The sequence below is a fragment of the Haemorhous mexicanus genome, chromosome 6, assembly GCF_027477595.1.
Source record: "Haemorhous mexicanus isolate bHaeMex1 chromosome 6, bHaeMex1.pri, whole genome shotgun sequence".
Taxonomy (NCBI): domain Eukaryota; kingdom Metazoa; phylum Chordata; class Aves; order Passeriformes; family Fringillidae; genus Haemorhous; species Haemorhous mexicanus.
The window spans coordinates 31227545-31245245 of NC_082346.1; the positions used below are offsets into that span (position 1 = coordinate 31227545).

The 17701-nt window shown below is 43.3% G+C and overlaps 1 protein-coding gene across 5 annotated transcripts in view; it reads right to left on the reverse strand.

Annotated features, from left to right (window-relative positions):
* Positions 1–16467, reverse strand: part of SMOC1 (SPARC related modular calcium binding 1) — a 129754-nt gene extending 113287 nt beyond the window's left edge. For all 5 annotated transcript variants that reach the window (XM_059849670.1, XM_059849669.1, XM_059849668.1 and 2 more), the window contains exon 1: positions 16287–16467. In XM_059849670.1, coding sequence (XP_059705653.1) covers positions 16287–16391 — 105 coding nt within the window. In that variant the 5' untranslated portion in view covers positions 16392–16467. The remainder of the gene's footprint in view (positions 1–16286) is intronic.
* Between the last annotated feature and the right edge of the window lie 1234 nt (positions 16468–17701).

A 17701-nucleotide genomic window follows, 5' to 3' on the forward strand; every position in this document is an offset into this window, starting at 1 on the left:
CTCTGAACAGAGGGTAAGAAGCATAGCTATAGCAGTATAGCCCCTAAGAGTACAGGAAAGGAAAGCAATGCTTTACCTTTAACTTGCAGCAGAACATCAGAGCTGTAAATCCTTTTTCCCCAGGAGTTATATAATAGGACAGCATTAAAGTTTGTAACTAGCACTTCCAGACTTCAGCTGATGCATTTAACTGTTCCTAAGTCACACCACTGCCTCTTGCTTAGAGCCAAATACCAGGTACTATCACTGAACCAACATCTCTAATCCAGTGATGTACGAGCATCCGGATGGTGGGATGAGTTAATAACCTAGTCTTTGAAAACAATGACAAACCTGGGTTTCTGAAACAGGAGAAATGCACCTACTGTCACTAAGCTGAGAGTCCAGTCTCCCAAAGAAAACAGCTGCAAGCAGCCATGGAATTTTTAATTACTGTGCTTTTAGAAGCTATTTCAAAGGTTAACTTTACTTAATTCACTCGTATGTGGCACAGAAGGAATACCTGAAGCACTTCCAAGTGTTTTAAACTGCCTGATAACTAGAGGTGCTAAGCCAGTAGAAACAAAGAGCCCATTTTCAGTGTGGTCCATCCCTAGAGCCAGCACAGGCTGGCTGTCAGCAACTGCAGTATCATAATGACAGCTCTACACGCTAAAAGCTGATCCACTTCCACAATATGTCAGCACTTCAACCAGGAGGCTAGAGCTGCCTAGACCACCTTCAGTAGCTGTTCTTATCCAGACTTGACCACCAAGGCAAGTGACTAAATCCAACTCCAGCCTCACAATCGGAAGACAGAACTGGTCAGTCCAGCCACAGCTGTTGTCTGGCTGTAACTCACAGCAGGCCAAAGCAACATAGTCAACACATAGCCAGGGGTCAGAAAACATGCCTGGACATGAGCTTGGAAACACAGACCACAGAATGGATGCAGCATAAATGATGGTTTATGAGCAGAAAACCAGCTTGGAAACAAGAGGCTGTTACAGCTCGAGAGCACCCAACTAAACTTGTTGCCTGTTGCACTTAAATGCTAACAATCTTAACTCTAACAGTGGTACTTGGATATCTAGGATAATTTTTTTTTAAATTACTACATTTTACTTAAAGTTTGTACTTCCCACTATATCCTGCCAAAAGGACTCACATAATGCGAGTAAAGTGATAGAGTTTCATTAGTGCTTTAAAGTGTAAGGTTGGTGTTTGCGAATTACTACAGTGGCTTCGTCGTCATGGGGCTTTCAGAAACTATTTGGTAAAGGCTTAAACCCTCCAAATAAAATGCTAGAAGTTGTCAGTTTCTGGAAACTTAAAAACATTTTTTCCTATCCTGTTTGGAGATTGTTGGTGACCAAAATTACTAGCTTCTATAAGTTTCCCAGGTCAAAGTTTGTCAGGAGATACAATATTTGGCAGTCCTTTTTCAGAATTATTCAGTACCAGGACCAGTTATAGCACTTACCATTAACTGTGTGGTCTCTTCCCCTTCCAAATGGGAAAGCTGCAATGCCAGTCCCTACCTTTGGATGTGACAGCCCTGCCATATCAAAATTTTCAGAGGTTCTTCATGGAGCCAGAAATTAATAGCATGTAGGTACTTGAATTCATGTAGGATTTAGCACTCAACTCACTGCCAGATAACCTGCATCTATATGCCATGATCTGAAACATCTGTAGTGTGTAGAAGATAGAACCCCAAAGAACTTCAAGGTGATCAGGCTTTGCCCTTCCTTACTATGAAAGTCACCCCCTACAAGTCACACACATGCCTGCAAAGGAGCTGTTTGCAAATTGTACAGAACTGCAGTGCTCTGGAGGTAAAGGCATTCATATGGAAAAAACAGAGTAACACAATCAACCTGAAATCTACATACATATGGGAACAGAATTTGAAAATACTCAGTCAATTTGAAGCTACATCCTAAAAAATTAAAAACTCAGACTAGAACTTAGGCTAGACAACATATTCTCTGATATTGCTTAGGTGCACTGTCACCTTTCACAGCAAAACCACATGGAGCCTCTCCTAAACATCCACACTGCCTTGACAAGGACTGAAGCAGGTGACTTCAAGGCATAACCAGTTTGACTGACATGTGAACTCCATGTGGGTGGTACTTTCAGAAGCAAAACCATTGCTAACTCTGCTGGGAGCTTTGCTATCCAAGGCAGCATTGCAGAAGCGGCAACGCTGACTCACAGTGTAAAGCCTTGTCTGACCATCTGTATTGGGTTTACATGGCAAAGTTTTGGTAGCAGCTGCAGAGCTGCTCTCCCTGAGAAGACAGGGAGTGCCCTGTGCTGGACACAGCTGGTTCCATACTACATCCACTGCAGGCCAAAGAGAAGCCCATCAGCCAGGCTGACTGAGAGCAAACTTAAAGGGCAAAATGTCACACGGCATGGGGAGCAGGCCAGGAAGTGAGAAGCCACAGCACAATCAAGATCAGTAAAGGAGTCTTTGATACCAAAGTAGAGATTCTGCAGCCCACAGAAAAAACATGGAAAAGAGATATTGCCCTGCAGCCCCAAGAAAGGATGCCACAGCAGAGCAGGTCAGCACTTTCTGAAGGAAGCTGCACCCCATGGAGAGGCCGTGATGGAGCAGCTTTTTTCTGGAAGATTGAAGTTGCTAAGAAAAACCCATGCTGGAGCATAGGAAGAAGTGAGGAGGGGTCTGACAGCTGGGCAAGATCAACCAACCACACAAGCAAGGACAAAAGCAGAAACAATTCCAGTTTGCAGATTCTAGGCACAATCCTCATACTCCAGTCAAGAACAATCCATGCTGTTTGGTCCTGTGGATAACTCGGTGCTTGCTCATCATTAGAGGTACTGTAGCATCAGTGAGGCGTAAGAAATACAGGGATGGTCTGAAATCTAGAAAGCCAGCTTTCCCTGACATAAATGAATAAACCAGTAAAGAAATCAGCTGAGGAAAGGAACAGGAAATTAAGTGAATGCAAGTGATAAATTACAGTTCTGTTTAATTTTGTCATGGTCTGACACCAACTCAGAGATTTTGAGTTCTCCCATCTTTCCAGAACTGTTGACCTTTTCTAGCCCAAGAGCTTATATTGCAATAACCAAAGTGGATTACAAGCTTCAACTGAGACAGACACTTGCCAGACATTCAGCCCTTCACAATTGTCTCTTTAGTACTTTGTAGCATTTGCTGAATCAGTGCCATTTGACCTTTAAAGTGGGATGATTTTACAATCTTACTCAATTTCCACAAAAACTTCCCCAATCAGGAATCACATTTGAAGGGAAGCCTGTGACAAAATGAAGCTTACTGTCTGAAAGCAGTAAATCCAACTAAAACTGTTCAAGCTGAGCAGACTCTGCATACAGTGCTAGATATGACATAGATGTTGCCCTATAATACATCTAGAAATATTTCCCAAGAGACAGCTGTACATTCTAATAATCCCCAGATGAGAACAAGATGTCACTGGGTACCATCAACTACCATCCTCCCTAATGAATATCTAAGATCGAGGCATGTCGCTCCCTAAAGTAAGGGGAAACTTCATGGTGCTTTTCCTTCACTTCAAGGATGTGAAGCTCTAAGCCAAGTATTCAAGATGAACAAGAAGCCAGGGCAGCAGCTTAATAAGAGTTTCAGTTAAAGAGTGGATGAAGCAGCTGCATGAACAGCAGCTGCTTCATCAGAAAAAACAGGGTCAAAGCTGGAGACAGTAAGAGAAAGTACCCCCTGCACTTTGCCTAAGAAACACTTCCTCAGACTCTGTCCCTTTCCTATTTTAAGAGGTTTCCTCTATTCAAATCCATCAAATCCTGATTGCAATTTAGTATAGGTCATCAACTAAACAAGCTTCATCAGTGTCAGCATTTATAAATGCTGTCTTCACTTAGTATCTTGAATCCAGTTGTGACTACATTCAGATGTTTTGTGTAAACAATGCCTAGCACTGGTGTCAATCACCTCACAATAAAACAGACGCCAAAAGAGTCTTGTATTTTTAAATCAACATCTGCTAGTGAAAAAAAAGCCACTAGCAAGTCCCACAAAGCAATTTTAGATAAGTACAATTCTACCCATCTGAACACGGGCATGAGATTTAACAAGATTATCTCTTCTCATTTGATCCTAATTGGTTGCCTTAGGAAATGCATGGATATGTGTGAACATCAGTCTATCATACAGTGAAGAACTGACATGTTTGGCTTAGGCTGTTTGTGGTAACCCCTAGGTTTGCTTTCTAATAAATACTAACCAGAGACAAGCCAAAGATAACACCCTATTTTGTCCTCTTAATCTGAGGTGACCTCATCACGTCTACAATCAGCCTTCTAGCACTTCCTCAAAACAAGTGCTTATATTCTCCACAGTTTCATGAAAAGTAAAGGCAAAGAAAGAAGTGAAAGTAATTTTTAGCTTTTGCTCTGACGTGCAACACTTAATCATTGCCCTGAAAGGTTGGTTATATCTTTATAAGTGAGTTTATCAATGCTGAACAAACTGAAGTAAAACATGTCAAGTGGAATATATGTGTAGTTTAACTTGATTTACTTGCCCCAGTGATTCCAAAGAAAAGCATGAATTCCTGAAATTGGACACACCTTTACCAGGAGGAAAGCTTCAGGCACAGTTCAGCAAAAACTACCAAGTTCAGAATTGTTCTCCCACTCCCGTTGTCCTGCCTGAACAGAGGCACACCCAGGGCGTATATATCTTAGAGGGAATGAAGCAGATTTGACAGGAGTCTAGACAAAGAAAAAGCTAGTCAGAAGCTATTCTCTAGGTGACACTATTAACGGGCAGGCTAACTTGGAAGTAGTTATAGTAGAAGCTTTCTACTTAAGGTCAGATGTGGAAATTTCCTTAACAAAAGCAATAAAGAGCTAAGAGTTGCATGGGATACCTGGGAAGGTGTGAAGTATAACAGCAAGAAAAGTTTCTATGGTAGAATACGTTCCTTTTTTAATCATGGGGGGAAAAAGAGCTATGCCTCTGTAGCTCACTATTCTTTGCAACAGAGAAAAACTTGCGTAGAGTTGAACTTTTTATTTGGGACTGTCATTCACTTAAGAGCACACTGTTGCTAGATTTTTTTTATCAAACCTTTGTCTTCATATTGCATGAGGTTCTACTACTGAACTCTCCCCAATTCTGGGATTTCAGCAGGAGCAGGGGAAAAAGTCCCTCGATTACGTGAAGCAACTGTGGAAACATTTTTGGTTTTGTTTGCCAACAGAACTAGAAGCAAAACTTGAGGACTTTTAGGTAAATTTTTAGAGTCCCAACAGGAAACCTAAAAACTCAGTTTGCTTATGACATCAGCTATTCAAGCTGGATCTGATTCTCAAATCTTTGGGCTCAAAACGTACTTGTCATATAATTGGGTGAAATCCAGAAATGTTGAGGGATATGTTTTAGGAATGCTTAAATTTATTCAAGTGTGGTAAATTTTTTTCGTCCCACTCAGTTCCAGTTTCAGCACCAAAAAGCTCTTAGTGTTCTAGAAGATACACTGTGTTTTTCTTAAGTTAATTACACAGGCAAAACTCGATTTGGAAGTTGGGACTGAATTTTTTTTTAAATTACTTTCATGCAAGAACCACATACACACAAACCAAGATAGCTTCATCCTCCTAGGATAAAAGCTAGCAGCTACACATCATACCTGTTTACACACCAAGAGATTTTACAAAACAGTGCAAATGAGTTAAGATGCTTCATCCTATGGGTGCATTCAAATCCAGATTAGAAATCTGCAAAACATACACTGCAGAATGCTAATGAGCAACAGCTAAGTTTCAGTTCCAGTACTGCTGCCAAAGCGCTTCAGGTGAAGAAGCACTTTCATGGTAAAGAAAAGATCAACTTCCCTTCACAACCCAGCTAGTTTGGAGCTCCTTTAGGTATCTATTGTTCACAATATAAATCCTTAAATTTATATAGTCTCACTGACAATTGAAGAGGAAGACAAGAAAGTTCCAAAGTTCGAAAGTTTCACACCAACTGCTTTCCACTCCCTGTCCTATTCACCCTTAAGAGACACCTATTTTAGTAACAAAATGGCAAATGTTTACCTTGTCCAGTTATTTAAAGCTCTATCAGCCACCTTAAATTTAATCCTGATTTTTCAGGGTATACATATATTCTCTCTAATAGGAGAGCTGGGAAGTTCAAGAGAGCTCCAAGAGTTAGATTTTAACAACTTCACATTTTGAGAAGGGTAGTAGCTTAGGTGGTCAAATCCAGCAGAGCACAATTTTTTTCTACTAATACATTTGTTACTTAAGGAGAATTGAGGAGAGAACAAAACCCGACAGCCTTGGAAAACTTAAGCCTTCAACAGCTACAGCTAGTAACAACCAGATTACTTCAGATCCAACTAGACTACCTTGATGTATGAGTCCTTAATTTAGAAAAAGAAAAGAACCACTAAGTTGGAGCATAAAGCACCTTCTTAGTTCACTGTGAAGAGAACACTCAGCTCCCTAGAAACTCCTGAAGATGAGCACAGATAACAAAAATTTGGGCTGACATACTTCCCTGTACTTCTAGACAATGGATTTAATGCTACCACCAGCAAATTATGTCCATTTTGTAAAAGTCTGTAGAAACTGAAACTACTACTCCTTCTACAGTTCAAGCTTAAACTGGGAAAGTAAAGGGAGTCCAAGAGCAGTTACTGCCATTGAAAGAATGTCCTGACTCTATGAAGCAGAACATCCCTGGCTCTACAGAGCACCTAACAAGATAAGGCCCACAGAAGACAGCTTTGACTTTCAAACTTAGGGATACGACTCCTGCTCATAAAAATTCTCTCTGCAACTATACAATAATAAAGAAGGAAAGACAGCCAGCCCATAGACACCAACAAAGTGAGGGGAATGCTAGTGTAGCAACCCTGATAAAAAAAGCATTGCAAAATTCTTCAATGTTCACCCCCTTTATGGAAAGCATGAGACATGTCAGGTAGCACAGCCACCAGCCACCACTGAAACACTTTATTCCACCATGAGGTATTACCTATCCAGATAAGCAGCATCACTTGGCCATCACTTCAGGTTTTTACCTACAAAACTGAAGGATAGCACCTCTAGAATAACCTGAGGCCTTCAGGTACAGCAGCCAGAAGCACCATTCTCTTACAGTCAAAAACTAAACCCCCGGACATCTACATGTGCAGTGCATTTAAGAAATTCTATCCCATCAAGCACTTTCAGAATTATGTTAAAACTCTAGTCAGACAGATTTCTGCATCTAGTTTCATTTCCAGGAATATTTCAGATGCATTGCAGCTAATTGAGGGCAAATAACACCACCACTGAGCATCCAATTGGCTACAGTTTACTACAACAGCAGGAAGATATGGCAGCTCTTACACCCAATCCCTTACCTGACAGGACTCCAAAGCCTTGGCTGCAGATACTGGTATTGTTTTTAATTTTAAAAGGTGGATCAAGTTCTTCTAGATTTACATATTTTGAGGTTAAGACACAGAAAGGGAAATAAGTCAAGCTAATCTCCAGAACTGTGGAGCAAAAAAATTATTGCATTAACACCCCTGTTCATTTTACACATACCAGTCTCACAGATTTCTATGTAAAAAGTAATTTGCTTCCACTAAGCCTGAGATACACACACATTAAAGCTCACATTTCCCTACAAGTTTGGAGTTGATAATACTCTAGCGTTCTGGATGCATACACATTTTTAAAAACTAATTTTGCACACAGCTTATCTACTTTTGCAACACTTGTCTACTTACTTTTAAGGGCAAAGGAATAAGCCAAATGCAAAACTCCAGGCAGAAGCCAACAACAGTTACCACCATTCTGTATGGTAACTAAACCCAAATCAGAAGCAGCTTCTTGGCTCACACAGAAACCCCTTTATCTGGCTAGTATCCACAAACTCCAACTCATTTAATATCCTCTACTTGGAAATTATACTCAAGAGCTTCTGGCTTTTTAGTTCTTAACTTGCACCTAGTTCCACCATGTATTTGTTTAAGCCCAAGTGTAGAATGCATATAAATCTGCTTCAAAGAAATAGGAAGGGAAGTGGTTTGATGTACTAGCTAGAGTAGGTTCTTTAATCTTCATGCTACTCAAGGTAGTCTATGCTGCAACAAAAGATTACCATACTACATGTTTCTTACTAGCATGTATATGGTATACACAGAAGCAAGATCTAGAGATAGTGTACATCTGGACATTAAAGGATACCACTACCTCTACCAGGTGTTTTCACCTAAGGATGCTTCCTTATCTATTTGATTCCTGATTCACTCCCCCTCCATACCATATGTGGTCACACTGCTTCTTGTGCAACCCACAATAGCCAGAGAATCTGAGACAGTTACCTTTACATTAAGGCTGTATTGGATTGTTTTAATTTGTGGGAGCATCAAACCCTGAAAGTATTAACATTACAACTGAAGGATCATGTGATCTTCTATTTTGGGTTCTCTATATAACCAAAGAAAAAGTTGCTAATCAACTATTCTGGACTCCATGAAATTATAGAACAAGCAGCGTTCCATGCATCACAAGCCTACATATAGCAGCTAAGTTAGTGGACTTTGCTCATCAAAAGGCACAATATGGCTTCCCTGTGCAATTCAAATAATAATTCTCAGTCATGAAACAGGGAAGAGAGAAGGGATGGACAACATTTTCTACATTCCTTCTAGTCTGTGACCCAAGCAATGGTAACAGAGGACTGATGGCCAAGAGAAACTCTGAAACAGAATCTGCCCACTAAGTGTTTGGAACCTCTCCTCCCTATATGAGGATCAGCACTTCCCTCTGGATATGATTCCAACTATCATTAACTAGGCCAGTGGCCAAGAAAAACCTTAGAAAAAAAAGTTATTTTATCTGTCCTACTTCCCCATCTTTCTTATCCCAACACACCTTCTCTTCCCCTTACTATAATTCTTTTTATCAGAAGCTCTCCCATGAGAAAAGCCCTCACTTTTTGCAGCCCCTCAACCCCATCTTTAATCAACATCTCAGTGGCACAGAAAGAGCACGCTTCTTCCACTCTGAATAGGGTAAAATTACATTATTTTAGTTTGTCACAAGACTCAGAATAGAGAAAAATTCTATTAGGCCAATGCTCTAATAGCAGTGAATCAAATTTCACTTCAGACAGACAAGGGCTGCCAGGTAGCCCCCAGAGCCAATCTCAACAGATTGATAGAACAGAATCTCAATAGTCTATGCCTTGCAGAGAAGGAACGTTGCACACAGTCTGCTTCCTTCCTCTTAGCCACTTCAAGTGTACAGGGCAAAGTGACCCAGTTTGCAGAATCCTGACAGATGTTCTGGGTCTATACTCAAGCAGTGAGCAGTATGGTCCTCTGCAGCAGTTACTCAGGTACAGTGCCCTGCTCACATCCATTCATTTACTTCATCCAGAGGCAACAGAACTCCAGCGCCAGCCCAAGAGGGGAGTCCAGGTGCCCATGGCAGAGCAAGTTATCTGCCTACACACACCAGTTTCTGTATGACTTCCTCCACCTGCATGAAGACTCTGCCAGCAGCACTGGTGGGTTGCTTGTCTAGGCTTTGCTGCCAGACTCTACTTGCCAAAACCCTGAGCCAACCTTTAATGATGCAGCCTCTGTTACTATAGTAACTGCTGTTATTTTCCTATCTCTAGTCTCTAGGCGCAGACCTTGGGGGGAAGTACTTAAGTTTGTTCTCATTTCACACCTACCACTCACTTGCCTGCTGCACAGCTACGTGCCACTCCAAATGAAAACCTCTGTCAGTAGGCCCTCAAAAGCAGCTGGCCCAGCCACAAGCCAGTGGGAGGCAAAAATGCACAAACCCAACATGCAGGCATATCCTTCTGAGCAGACTACAGCTGGGAGACCACCAGTGAAGAGTTTGACAGTCCAGGCAGCTGGAGGCTTATGAGGCCTTCCAGGCCATCACTCTAAGGACACACTCAGAACAGAAACATCTGACAGTCACAGAGTGGGTCAGGTTGGGAGGGACCACAGTGGCTCATCTGGTCCCACCTCCCTGCTCAAGCAGGGTCATCTTAGAGCACATGGCACAGGATTGCATCCACATGGTTCTTAAATATCTCCAGTGAGGGAGGTAAGACCACCAAGGGTAGTCCTTCCACCAAGGGTGTTATTCCAGGCTGCTGCTGATGCCTTGACATCATCCAGTCAGTCTCCAGAGTACCATGGAAGTGCAACACAGACTAGAAAGGGAATCCCTCCATAAACCAAAGCTGGTTTGCTCCATCATCACCTGCGACACTGTAGGACTGCACTTTCAACATTAAGGCCTTCTACTCAGACAGGGCAGGCTTCCCTTGGAGCAGCTCTTGTAGAAAACCATAACAATCATATTTGTCACCTCAAGTTTTTAAGAAATAGCATTGGTATGAACCAATGTTTTCCTCACCAAACAAGCAGATGACTCTTTTCTAAAACCCATGAATATTGTTAACATTATCTATATTGTTACTGCAGCATCCCACAAGAGCATAAGTTGCATCAGGAACCTACTTTAATAAAGAGAAAAAGCATCCAGGATATGAGGCATGAGGCTGGTTTCAAGGTAAGGCCTTATCCTGGGAAAGCTGCTCTCAGGCTGAAGAGCTGCGGATAGCCTGTATGAGGCCATATACAAAGAACTCTTTTGTATGGTGGGTGGTTTTCACTGTCCTGAATAAAACTTTACACCCTGGTGTGACTAGCTATGCTTTCCTGTTGTTACTCTCCTAAAGCTACAATGCTCCTCCCCTCAACAACAACAACAAAAAAAAAAAAAACGCAGAGTTGCACTCCTAGTCAGGGTTTTGGTGCCAGAATACTTCCTCCTCATACCTACAAGCAGTAAAATCATCACACACAGAGAGCTTCACGTGGTTCACATACAAGCTGCTGAACAGAAGTTGTGACTGCTCATGTAAGCCAGTCAGAAGAAGCAGCCAGTTACATACTACTTCCATCACATCCTGGTAGTTTCTCTGCATAAGCAAACATCTTACACTGACCTCCCACCTTATCCAGAAAGCTCCAGCACGGAATAGATTCACCCACATCAATGGCAGCCTTCCCTGTTATAGCAAGAACTACACAAAAAAGAGCTTCTCACAAAAGAGCATAGGAAGCTTACAGCCCCACCACTGCAATGATAGTACTTTAAGCTTGTAAAGCTTCATAGTTCAAGCCACAACAGCTGCTACTCTGCCAGAGTATCACTTGAGGACCAAAGCAGTGAACTACTCCCACTGCACACCAAGCTCAGCTCAAGGTCTGCTGTGCCACCAAGTCCCTGGATGGTGCATCAGTACCAGAGGCATCATGGCAGCTGCCAGGAGACTCTGACAGGAAGCCACCACACTGTCACACAGGATGCTTAAGTATGACAGTCAGCACAGCAGCCTTCAGGGATCAGCTTCAGTTCCACCTGTATTGCTTCCATGTTTAGCTTTTAATGTTAGCATAAAGCTTATTGTGTAACACTTAACTGCACTGTCAGATGTGCCAGCACCAGAAGAACTGGGATTCACCAGCCAAGTGAGAGACAAATGGGGTTTTGTTTGTTTGGGGTTTTTTTGACATAGTAATGTCGCAATTAGTTTGAGATGGCAGGATAAGAACATCTAAGATATTTAAATAGCAGTATTAATATTTTAGAGCTACTACACTACTGAAATGAGTTTACAGTCATCTTACCAATTGCTTCAGGCCATCTGGAAATGAAAGAAGCCAAGAGAGCATCTGCTCTGCACTGTGAAGATTACCTTAGCACACTAGAGCTAGAAACTAAAAAACTAGTCCAAGAGGTTATCATTGTAGGTGTTCCACCAGCTACAGAGCTTGCTGCCACCACCAACAAAAATACACGAGCAGCTTCTTTTTCTCTATCTAATCTTTTGCTGGCCAGAAATCTTTCATTAACAGCACAGCTCATTAACATGAGTGGGAATATTCTTGTAGCTAACTCTGAAGCTCAGGCAGTTAAAACACCAACTCTAAGACTACAAAAAGCAAGTAAAATCCTACAATATTTTTCTGTTTAGAACAGGGCCTTCTGTTCCAATCGAAACATAATGTTTTAATACTTCTCTACACAAGAATTAATCCTGTTCTTCAATACAGTTGCATACTGTTTAAAAAACACAAGTCAGAGCAGTTACTTTAGTATATAAGCAAGTTCAGCTACCATTAAAGGTCTAAACGGAGCAAGGAGAAGGAGAAACAAGCAACATAGTTCCATATATAATTAGTTTCCACCTAGGTAAAAAATATCCCTCACCCAACCAAAACAAGATATCTGTTTGCCACAGAGTAACAAATCTGTCCTATCTCTTTTCCAAAGATTTGCCTTTGGGTACTTATTTCTTCATTAAATGAATCTCTCCAACAGTAAAGAAATCTAAAAGCATTAAAGTGCTTCAGTCACTAGTTACTAGTGTAGACCTTTGCAATGCAGAATGGTGATTAAGCTCAAACAATAAACAAAATTCAGTCATTAAAAACCTATCCTAACATTCATTCTTCTGTTCTAGACCTCCTGTGTATGAAGCCCTCTGCCTTATAGTCTTATTACACAGGCTTTCATAATTTCTTCCCACCATAAAGAACACAGACTCCCTAATTTTGGTATGCATAAAGACACCTGCTCTGTGGAACCCTTCTTGTGGGGCTGCAGTGAATGCTGAGCAGAACATACTCCTTGTGCCACTCCTGCATAAACTGCAATGCTGCTGCCTCCTCCCAGAGGGGACAAGAAAGCTGCAGGAGCCTTTTCAGCACTTTTTACCAAGACTCTTTATTTGGTGTTCTAGCTAGTAGCCAACTGCAGCAGGAAATTCCCAATGCTCTATGGCACTCCACTTTATGCACTGGAATCTGTTGGTAGCATCACAATTTTGCTATTTACTATCTTTCTTTTTAACAGCACTGAGCTGTAAGGTCCTCCCCCAATGAGCATGCTTTCCAGGGGAGGATATGATACATTTCCATGCATGAAAATAGGAAGAACGTTATAGTGACTACTCTATCTCCTCCTATTATCTTTTAGTCCTCTGAAGTCACCGGAGGGGTGCAGGTCCCCATTCGTCCAGAAATCCAAGCCCATTTGTAGGACATCTTTTGACTGCTGCAGTCACATTGTGTGCCTTCAAGCATCCACCATTTCTCTGTGCTAGTATTTGTAATTACTGCCACCAACAGTTCTCTGCCATACATGAAGTTCATAATGGTCAAGAGTTATACTCAGAAAGCAGAGGGCCAACACAGATCTCTCTGTTAACTAGAAAAAACAAAGGTCACATTAAATTGTCCAGAGGGAGGAAAATGAAGCTTCGTGGCAGAATCTATTTAATCTGCTATGAAAGAATAATGCTTAAATGCACCACACAGTAGGAGATGCAAGAGACAGCCTGGTGAAGCTCCCCATCTATCACTTTGGGTTCAAGGAGAGGGGAAACAGCAAGACCTGGCTTGTCCCACACCCCAGATCTCACGCCAGCAGAGAGAAAGAGGCACACAGGAAGATAATATGAATAGAAAATAATGCCTGATTATCTTTTTCCAGAAGGTAGCATCCCTCAGACATCTTTCAAGTATAGTCCCACAATGCTCTTTTGAGCTACAAAAGTAGAAGTGACCAGCTGATTGTGTAACACAGCAGAAGCTTTACTAGAGTCTGTCAAGTGAGGAAACACAGCAGCCTTGGGCTGCCAAGTTATTTCTAGGACATGATATTAGACTTCCTACAGGACTTCACTTGGGACAGTTGTTAGTAACTGTCATTGGGCAACAGCATTCATGCAAGAGCCAGGTGTTTCCTACAAGTCACTGACACCAAGCCTAAGGAATTCACATCACTGCTCATAGTTTCACTATAACAAGAAACAGCAAGCTTCATACATCTTTTGAGAGCCAGAAGTTCCTCAACAGACCTGTAGGTACTAGCTGCACTTTTAATTTACCTTGGTATTCAAGTAATTATCCTGAACTCACTTAATGTGAAAGTTTCATCCCTTATTGGCACAAGAGATGTAGATACACCTATTTCTCTTCGATACCTCTAGTTTTTCAACATTTTCTGCAAATAGTAGTAGCCACTCTCTTCTGTTTATGTATTTAGTAACAGTACTGGTTGCCTATCTTAGAACACTACAGTAACAAGAGAAATGCAAGGAGGAAGATCTAGAATTTGATTCAAGCATTATTGCGGGTCATTTGAATTCACTGAGTAGGACTAAAAATTGTTGTTCACCATTAAAAGAATTTCAGCTTGCAAATATCGTAGCTCTAGCACTTACCATACAGAAAAGAGTGCAAAAGAGCAGATATCACACTTAGCACTTGAACACCTACAAGATCAGATCCCCAGAACTGCAACACTGACACCTGGCCAGAGAGACTTCCTAACAGGAATGCACTCTTGATTGCAAGTCCACATGAGAAATACATATTGGTGTAACCTGGTACTCATTATTTAAGAAATTAATAATAATGTATTTTTGTTTTTATTGGAGCCTAAAGTATGCCACATTTAAACTAAAGACAACTTTATTGGCAGTGTCTAATGGCTGCAAGAGATGAAAGTCAGGGGCTTATATGAATCAACCTGGTTGCAAGCAAACAAACCAAACTCCTCACCTTCGCATGACACTTTGAGGGGCCAAAAGACAGATTTCATGATTAAGATATCCTGGAAATATACAGCTTTCCATTTAAGAGCTCATAAGTTAAAACACGAAGTTAAAACTTTAAGGCATATCTTCCAACAGAACTACAGATGTTAGTGTTCACAGCTGATATTCTCCCCAGTCATGAAGGAAGAAATAGCAAAGTCAGATTACTTACTTCAAGAAAAAAGTAAATCAGTAGTCCTTTGTATCTGGTTTCCCACTCCCCTGAAGTAGCTCCCACTCCAAGACAACACAGCACAGGGAGCAATTAAACTACCTTGTAAAGTACAGTACAAAAATGGTATATATGAAAACTGTTTGGTATATAGGCTCATTGTACAAACATGCACTACCATCAGGATTTTTTTATTTTGTTTCAAATGCACTTCATTAAAGCAGTTAGATACTTGTGCTGATGAAGACCCTAGTCATCCAGCCAGACTCTTACTTATCAGCTTTAAATTTCCTCTCTATTTGAAATCACTCTTATTTTGAGGTTTATGTTTGATATCAGGTATTAAAGACATATGCATAACTCCCCTGTGTTTCCTGATCTTTTAAAGCAGGTCTCAGTAATTTACAGCACACACCAGTTCTGACTTAGAACTAGTGAGATCAGAACTAATAGTTGCTGTTACACATCTGGCCATAAAAGAGGCTACACAGCACAGCTGAACACAACATCAGTGCAGCCAGTAGTATGCTTTCCATAGCTCTGAGAAGAATTTAATAGCCTTCATGGCCAAACAACACTTCCATTAGAAAAAAAAGAGCATTTCACTGAAGTCCCTTGTTTTTATACTTTGGCCAAGTAGGGATTTCAAAGACTCCTAGTCTTGCCTAACTATGGTCTAAGTTAATTAGGTACTACACTTCAAGCATTTTAGATGGCTGGGTCAAAAATGCACATGGCCAATGCATCCAACATGCCTGCAGAGCAGCAAGTTTATTCCACTTACCCAGAGCTATGCAGCAGCATTGGCCGAAGAACAGCTACTGTTTTGCAGCTTTATGAAAACTTTTGAAAACTCTCACGCTACTCCGTAGTGGTGCTGCAGTGCTAACACTCACTCACTGGGAGAACCATATTTAGAAAAATGTTGGGTTCTCCCCCAGAGCAATATAACAGTTTGGTAAGTGAAATGAACAGCCCCAGTAAGAGTCAGGCATTGTCAGATTAAAAAAAAAAAAAAAAAAAACAGAGCTAGACTCCTACAGGGAGAAACCTGGTCTGAAGGGATCTAGCTTTATTGGAAGGATTCATTTAATCCCTGCTTGGGAACATAAAAAAAGAAAAGTCCTAAAGCTATGTGCTGAAAACAGGGGCTATATTAAATGCAAGTCGAGCAATATAAAAACACAGCCTGCCAACCTCCCCCCTCCCGTGTTTTTCTGCAATAAATACCAAGTTAATAACCGGTGTATGAACTTCTCGCATGCAGCCGATACCCGGCTTTTAATAAGCGAGCGGGGGAGTTCCTGGAGAGGGTCTGCGCCCCCGGGGGCGCGGGGCCGGGGGCGCTGCCCGGCGGCCGGGCTCCACCTGCGGCGCTGACAGGGCGCGGGGGCGGCGGGCCGGGGCAGGGCGCTGCAACCTGCCGCGCCGGGGCGGCAGCTCACTTACCCGGGGCCCCGTGGCTCGGTGGCTGCGACCCGGCGGCAGATGCACCAGCAGCAGCGCCAGCAGGAACGGGCGAGCCCCCGCGCTGTGCCAGGCCCGCGGCATCATCGTCCCTCGGGGCGGCGCGGCTCTGCGGCCACCAGAGGCGGCTCTCCCGGGCGGTGCGGCGACGCCGGTCCCACGCCAGCAGGTTCCCCGCCTCGGCCATGGGGATGCCCGTTATAAAGCCACGGCGGGGCGGAGCCGGCCGGCACTGACCGCGCAGTACGCCTATCGCCGTGCGGCCGCCGCCAATGGCGGGGCCGCACCGCCTCTCGCCCGGCCCCTCGCCACCGGGCGGGCGGCGGAGGGCGCGGGGCGGCCGGCGTCCCCGTGCCCGCGGCACCTGGAGCCCTCGGTGGCACCTGGAGCCCTCGGTGGCACCTGGAGCCCGCGGCGGCCGGGCGTGTGTGCGGGTGCCGGGCAGCCCCGGAGGGCCGCGGGATGCGACCGGCACTGCCCGCGGGGCTGCCGGGCTGCGCCGCCCGCCCCAAAGCCGTACAGGGCATAGCCGGCCCCAGCCCCGAGCGGGGACAGTGACAGCTGAGCCGTGCAGGCGGGCCTGGCTAGCGAGCAAGTAAATTTGGCATAGGAAACCACCTCATGGTCACAAACCGTGTTCATTTGGTCCTGGCTCTGCGGCCAAGGCTGCTACAGAAGCAAGCTTGTGTCTCTGGGAGAGGAGATCCTCGTGTCACCTACGTGCCGAGGCACGGCCGAGCCACAGCCACAGGGTCTGCCACTCCCTGAAGATCTTCCTCTGCGTTCCCAGCTGCACAAGTAGCCCCAGAGCCCATTGCTTTGCTCGGCAAATCCTTCAGATCTCATGCAGGTGATGCGTTCGGGGTCTTTGGTAATACATGCCTTGCCCCTGGGAAAATATCCCAAGTCCAAGTTTGGTACCTCTTGAGATGACAATCCCATAGAGACTGCATGTGGGTCCCAGTTCGTCCAAGCACCAGGCACTCAGTAATGGGAAGTTTGGGTAGAAAGTGAGCATCATCATACAACGAGCAAGTTAGCGCAGCTGTGGAGCAGAAGGAAGAGAAGAGGGGAAACTGGAGATACATCTACCAGCAAGGCTCAGTATCTACAGGCATGTGTAAAGAGGGAGCAGTACCATGGCATTGCAATGGCAGCAAGCTGTAGAACCTGAGCATTGGAGGCAGCGAGTAATGCCAAACCCTCTACCTGACAGAGGGACTGAGCAGTGGAGATATCTTGTGAACTATACTGGCTTGCATTTACATCAAGTCCTTAATTTTCAATTACCGGCTTGAGTTTGATGGAGGACAGGGCAGAGGCCAAACATATTGCAGAGTAATATACATAGGAGGTCATTGCTGTGCATGTAAGAGTGATAATAACCTTTAGGTAGG